The sequence below is a fragment of the Oncorhynchus nerka genome, unplaced genomic scaffold (genome assembly GCF_034236695.1).
Source record: "Oncorhynchus nerka isolate Pitt River unplaced genomic scaffold, Oner_Uvic_2.0 unplaced_scaffold_39___fragment_2___debris, whole genome shotgun sequence".
In the NCBI taxonomy this organism is placed as follows: Eukaryota; Metazoa; Chordata; class Actinopteri; order Salmoniformes; family Salmonidae; genus Oncorhynchus; species Oncorhynchus nerka.
The window spans coordinates 1-7,668 of NW_027039950.1; the positions used below are offsets into that span (position 1 = coordinate 1).

General features: G+C 42.9%; 1 protein-coding gene across 1 annotated transcript; it reads left to right on the forward strand.

Annotated features, from left to right (window-relative positions):
* The first annotated feature begins 2,686 nt into the window (after positions 1-2,686).
* Positions 2,687-5,992, forward strand: LOC115127762 (transcription factor SOX-4-like). Its single transcript, XM_029657374.2, has one exon. The coding sequence runs from the start codon at positions 3,243-3,245 to the stop codon at positions 4,392-4,394; it is 1,152 nt and encodes a 383-aa protein (XP_029513234.1). The 5' UTR covers positions 2,687-3,242; the 3' UTR covers positions 4,395-5,992.
* Positions 5,993-7,668: the final 1,676 nt, after the last annotated feature.

The window sequence follows — 7,668 nt, forward strand, 5'->3', positions numbered from 1 at the left end:
TACTGTCTCTAGTATATTATGACAGACCAGCTAGATCTACTATCTCTATTATATTACAACAGACCAGCTATATCTACTGTCTCTATTATATTATGACAGACCAGCTATATCTACTGTCTCTATTATATTATGACAGACCAGCTAGATCTACTGTCCCTATTATATTATAACAGACCAGCTAGATCTACTGTCTCTATGTCTCTATTATATTACAACAGACCAGCTATATCTACTGTCTCTATTATATTATGACAGACCAGCTAGATCTACTGTCTCTATTATATTATGACAGACCAGCTAGATCTACTGTCTCTATGTCTCTAACATATTACAACAGACCAGCTATATCTACTGTCTCTATTATATTACAACAGACCAGCTATATCTACTGTCTCTATTATATTACAACAGACCAGCTAGATCTAATGTCTCTATTTTATTATGACAGACCAGCTAGATCTACTATCTCTATTATATTACAACAGACCAGCTATATCTACTGTCTCTATTATATTACAACAGACCAGCTATATCTACTGTCTCTATTATATTACAACAGACCAGCTATATCTACTGTCTCTATTATATTACAACAGACCAGCTATATCTACTGTCTCTATTATATTACAACAGACCAGCTATATCTACTGTCTCTATTATATTACAACAGACCAGCTAGATCTAATGTCTCTATTATATTACAACAGACCAGCTATATCTACTGTCTCTATTATATTACAACAGACCAGCTAGATCTAATGTCTCTATTTTATTATGACAGACCTGCTAGATTGACTCTCATTTAAATTATGACAGACCAGCGAGATCTACTGTCTCTACTATGTTATGAAAGACCAGCTAGATTGACTCTCATTTAAATTATGACAGACCAGCGATATCTACTGTCTCTACTATATTATGACTTACCATGTAGAGAATAGGATGCTATTTGGGAACCAGACAATAGTATTTGTCAAACAGGTTTCAAAAGCCAGCTGTTCATTTCACCAGGTGCTGTACAAGCTTGATGAATAACCTGGCAGGTCCTGGTGTGACTGTCTTAGTTAAAGAGCTGGTATATCGTGTGTGTGTGCGCGCGCAGGTGTGTTAACCACTTCGTTAGAATAGGGTGTGTTTGACTGTTCGGTAAACACCCATCAGTTACCCTTAAACTGGCAACAGGTGCGCAGTATGTTTGTGTTCTTATAAGCAGGAAGTGAAAATCTATCTCTGTGTCATTGCTGTTTCCAGAAAACGCGTTGAGATAGAGGGTCCTCTGTTTGATAAGACTTGTGTATTAATATTGTCTTATTGCTGGGAATGGTGGGTTATATGCGCGTACAATCACTACGTGATCAACGACTCAATACAGCAACGATATCAGAGTAGAAGCCCGCGCAAACATACAGGTATATCTCAGCCATTCCAGTTCGTGTATCTGGAGAGGCGTGTGCCAGAACTGTCAGAGCAGCTTTGGAGTAAACAAGACAATGAATGATGACACAACGCACAGGTATCTTGCTGAGTAACCACATAAGGAATCGGATTCAACTCTCACACACTAGGATTGTATATTTTAAATAAATATAATATCTAAATAAAATCGGTATGACCTTAAACTGTCAACAACAAAAAAGAGAAGAAGAAGATGGGTGTAAAATATCCTTGATGAGAGAAAAACAAACTATTTAACGCATTGCGATGATGACAGGGTGACAAGGAACTCATATTAAGATGTGTGATTTATGTATGAGCTTGCCGTGCGCACACACACACACAATACAAAACACACACACACACACACACAAATGTATCACACTTATGATGAAAACATGAATCATTTTTCTCTCTGGCTCTACGCTGACATCTAGCGATGCTGCATCACTCTGTGGAACGCACGACCGATGTAAAAACAAGGGCTGACTGTAGCCTCGCCGGGGTGTCAGGGCCCCCGTTGCGCAGGACAGAGACACTCTGGGGGGCTATACCCGTGGGCAGAATCCGCTGTCTGCCGCCGAACCAGCAAGAACGCAGAGATGAGAGAGGCAATAACAACTGCGCTATGGCGGATGGTATTGCATGCTATAGGGACCATGTGCTCACAAACAATAAACAAGCTGTTAGATCAACAATCAATATGGATATTTCTCTTGTGATTTATCTAATTGGTACTTTTATGGGATTTATTTAGTAATAGGTTCCTTAAACAAATATCTGTTAATTTTTTAAAATGTCTATTATCTAATAATGTTCCATCACTGTTATTAAGACTGGCTTCGGTTTAATAGTAATTAATTGAATTATATTGACTGACATTGTTTACTTTTCTTGTTTCTGTAATTCATATTACACGAGCTAAATCCAGAATCCGCATTACATTGAACTAATGCGTGTGCATGTGTAAAGCATGGGTCTTATTATTGAGAAAGGCGGCAGAGAAACGATTGCAAATTAACTGCCTCTCAGTTCGCTTCAGACCAGCGGTTCAGACAGTCAGACAGAAATGAGGTCAGATACACGAACGCTCATTGCTCACTCCGATTATTATTACACGGTTTATTCAGCCAATGGACGCCGGCGGGGAGTGGTTTTGGCCAAAAACAGGATAGAGACAGCGCGTGATTGGCTGTTTAGAATGGCTTTTATTTCTCGGGAGGGGATATAAAAGTGTGTGGCGTTGAACGGTATGTTTACAGTATACTGGCAGAACGATAAGGAAAAAGGGGACTATGAAAAAGTGCGACGATTCCATTCTTCCACATGGTTCTCTTACTGCTCAGGCGAGCTGTGCAGACAGCGATATTATACCTCTCATAGGAAAGTTACGGAGTTGTTTTCAGCAGCGAAGTGTTCTTGGTATCACAGGGCGAGTTTTCAGTCGCACTGGAAGTTGAACGTTTGTTTGAGTGCAGAACGTTGACGTTTGAACTCGTTATTTCGTGCGTTTTTTGGAAAATATCCGCGCACCGGAGACTAAGTACACAGTGTCTCCAAAACGGACTGATCAGACAGAGTACTGCTAAGAAAGAGAAAGGAGACCTGCAAAAACTTTTCCACATTCGGTCTGTGTGGTTACATAAACATACATAAACAGTGACTGAAACAAAACTCTGATGACAGAACGAACATTGGCAACTTTTACGCACTTCACACTATAACGCCATAATTCTGAATAGCACTTTTTATTTATTTATTTGGTTTCCTGTCTAACCGAGAGACAGAGAAGGAAAGAAAGGGAAACCATGGTACAGCACATCAGCCACGCAGAGAGCACGGATCCCTTCTCTCCCGGCGGCGACTCCACCGATACCGGGGAAATGGACTTGGACATGGACCCGTCCCCGACTCCCGGGTCTCCGCTCTCCTCCAACGGAAGGGAGCGAGGCAACGTCGCCTGGTGTAAAACCCCCACAGGACACATCAAGAGACCGATGAACGCGTTTATGGTGTGGTCTCAGATCGAGAGGAGAAAGATCATGGAGCAGAGTCCGGACATGCACAACGCCGAGATCTCCAAGCGGCTGGGCAAGCGCTGGAAACTGCTCAAAGACACGGACAAGATCCCCTTCATCCGGGAAGCAGAGCGGCTGAGGCTCAAGCACATGGCCGACTACCCTGACTACAAGTACCGGCCGAGGAAGAAGGTTAAGACACCCAGTACCAAGACAGAGCGGGGAGAGAGAGGGGAGAAAGGAGCGGATAGGAGCGGGGGCTCAAAATCCCCCTTGAAAAAAAGCTCTGGATCTATGGGGACCAGCAGAGCGCACAAGCAGGGACAGGGGAGCGCCAAGCTGGCTACCCAGGGGCCGGAGTGTGCGTCTTCCGCGGATCACCACACACTCTACAAATCCAGGTCAGTGACTAGCGCCCGACAGATACCAGACAAGCAAACGAGGCGCGACCACGTGTTTGGCGGAGGAGGGAGCTTGGACAGCGGGCCACCCTCTGTGGGAGTCCCGGGCAGTCCTGCCCTGAGCAGCTCGGCTGAGTCCAGTGACCCGATGAGCCTGTACGATGACCAGGTGACGGGGACTAGCAAAGCCACTAACCCTTCATCATCCTCATCTTCAAAGGCCCGCCTCAGGTATACACGTGCGTCCTCTCCAACCCCGTCCGCCTCTCACTCCTCTGCCTCCTCCCTCTCTTCTTCCTCGGATGAAGAGCAGGAGGATGAGCGGTTCGAGCTACAGCCGAGCCCTGGGTTTAAGAGCATGTCTCTGGGCAGCATGGGGCCATGTGTGTCTGAGCTCGACAGGGATCTGGACTGGAGCTTCGGCGAGTGCGGGGCGGGATCTCACTTTGACTTCCCCGACTACTGCACCCCCGAGGTCAGCGAGATGATCTCGGGAGACTGGCTGGAGTCCACCATCTCCAACCTGGTCTTCACCTACTGAGCGGCAGAGAGGAGGAGAGAAAATAAAACGCACAGAGAAAATAAGGGAAAGAGAACCCCTGCCTCGCGCAAAACTAAAACCCCGTGAGTGAGAATCTTCAGACATTCTTTCAGATTAATGGGGAGTGAAACGTGCACAAAATAATTCCCCTGCGGTTTCGGGAAAAGAAAAGAATAGCCTAATTTAAAGGACATGTGTTTAGGTTATTCAAGCATGGTGTGTGCTTTAAGAACATCATATTTTTCATTTTGTGCGTATTGACAGGGATCATAGACACGGATTGGGCGCATTGCTGCCTAGTGCGCAGACCAGACGGAAATAAAGTGCTTAGCTTGCATTTGGAGACGGGAGAAATACTTTCTTACTCCCTTTGATCCCGCCTCTGTTTAGGAGTGACACACAGACGGACTTACTGAACGGAAGCATTCAACCGGGCGCAGAAGGACGTTTTTTTCTGGCTGATGGTGATGACATTTTTGGAGAGCTTGACGTTGCAAGGGGGTTGACGGTTTTATAAGTGACCCAGTCTGGTTATTTACCGGCCTGTGTTGATGGTGTTTATGGAGTTAATATTCAGGTTTGTTTTTCTTTCTGAAACTTAGAATAATAATGATGAAAGCAAGCACGCGCTCCTTGTGGAGTATTGTTCAATTTTAGTGAAGAACCTGAAATAATAATGTTTATCGCAATGTGATTACAGCGCTGAGTGTGTGTGTGTGTGTGTGTGTGCGCGCGTGTGTGTGTGTAACCACGGAACACAGTTCACAATCACCAGCTTTCCTCTCAACGGCAGGACTTTTAATTAACAACTTTAATCAGAATCTTTTGTCTGAAAACTTTTACGCTCTCAATGCACATTTCAGGACCATTTCCCTTCCTGCGCAACTCCTAGTGCTTCTGACTTTGTAGTTATTCTATATCAGATGACGTTTTTTATATCGATGTATTTATACCAGCCGTTGTTGTTTTATACTTTGAAGTATTGTTATCGTATAATAGGTCTCGTTTATGTGTAAGCCATGCACCTGTCTGTATCCCTCCGCGGGAGGGCTAGACGTGTATCTTATTTGAATGTTAATATCTCTCACTTTTTAAAGGAGAACTCATTAAAGTGTGTCATTTTCTATACGTGTATTTTTGTAGAAGATCTAAAGAGTGGGATGCCGGTGGATTTTTTTGGATGGATTCCCTTATCTTCGAAGCCAGAGGGTCCGTTGTCACACAATCTGTTCCCTATACTATGTTTACGCTTGATAGTATCACGCCACACTTCTTAAAGGCACAGTGTCTATATTTCACCAGCCGAGTAAACAAACTCTCACACTACTGGAGCACCATCTCCACCCAGTGACTGCGTTTCTACAGTGGGTTTGGATAACCTGGACCCAATCTGTTTGCTCTGTCATGTTAAAGACCTGATGGCACAAACAGACTGGTACACAGGCTATATCACAACTGTTAAAGAGAGAGATGCTGTTGGATTGAGAGAAAACATCTGTATGCTTTTATGGTGATACGTTTGATTTGAAACCACTGGATGGAATGTGACACTCACTCATTCTAAATGCCTATTTGAGTCAGAGGGAGGTGGGGGGAGATGGAGGGAGGTGGGGGAGATGGAGGGAGGTGGAGGGAGGTGGGGGAGATGGAGGGAGGTGGAGGGAGATGGAGGGAGATGGAGGGAGGTGGGGGAGATGGAGACGGGTGGGGGAGATGGAGGGAGATGGGGAGATGGAGGAGGTGGAGGGAGGTGGGGGAGATGGAGGGAGTGCTTTGATTGTCTATCATTGTGCAATTGCATAATAAGAATATTTAGTAAGGTTTTTTTCTACCTGTTGGCTTACTTACTAGCAAATTGTTTTCCTATATTATGGCATGGCAAATTAGCATTCGTATTTCAGATTCAGGTATATGTATAGCTGTTGTGTTTTAAGATAAAAAAAAATAATAATAATATCAATTGAAGATATTTATGTTTATTGACTGTATTATAAGGCAGATAAGATTGTGTTTATGATTTTTTGAATAACGGTCAACGACAGGCACTAAAATTGCCATCTTTCGACATTCTGATGTTAAAGATGATTGGTCCAGGAATGTCTATCTTTATACCATTTTCTTTCTTTTTCTTTCTTTTTTTTCTTCATTTGTGCAATATGCTGTGTGTATGATCATGTTTCCTCCAATCATACCATAACTCATTTGAATATAGAACTCAACGCCAGCCAATCGGGTCAACGACTGCCTCAGACCTCTGTACAGAAAATGTTTATTTGTTTGTTCGTTTTGTTTTTTGTTTTTTCAAGAAGGAAATAAAATCAGCTGGAACTGAATCTCTTTGTGTTGATTTGATGGCAGTACAGTGTTCGGGATCCAATCACAGGGGAAGCCAAGCCAGGGGGGAAACACCTTAGTTCAACCGGTGTGTTGTCATAACTGTGTTGTTTGCTCTATAACCTGTCAATTCATCTGCCCTGACACTGTGATATAGAGACACTGTGATATAGAGACACTGTGATATAGAGACACTGTGATATATAGACACTGTGATATAGAGACACTGTGATATAGAGACACTGTGATATCACTGTGATATAGAGACACTGTGATATCACTGTGATATAGAGACACTGTGATATAGAGACACTGTGATATAGAGACACTGATATAGAGACACTGTGATATAGAGACACTGATATAGAGACACTGTGATATAGAGACACTGTGATATAGAGACACTGTGATATCACTGTGATATAGAGACACTGTGATATAGAGACACTGTGATATAGAGACACTGTGATATAGAGACACTGTGATATCACTGTGATATAGAGACACTGTGATATAGAGACACTGTGATATATAGACACTGTGATATAGAGACACTGTGATATAGAGACACTGTGATATATAGACACTCATTTTATTTAAATTTTATCTTATTTCACCTTTATTTAACCAGGTAGGCTAGTTGAGAACACCTTTATTTAACCAGGTAGGCTAGTTGAGAACACCTTTATTTAACCAGGTAGGCTAGTTGAGAACAAGTTCTCATTTGCAACTGCGACCTGGCCAAGATAAAGCATAGCAGTGTGAACAGACAACACAGAGTTACACATGGAGTAAACAATTAACAAGTCAATAACACAGTAGAAAAAAATGGGCAGTCTATATACAATGTGTGCAAAAGGCATGAGGAGGTAGGCGAATAATACAATTTTGCAGATTAACACTGGAGTGATAAATGATCAGATGGTCATGTACAGGTAGA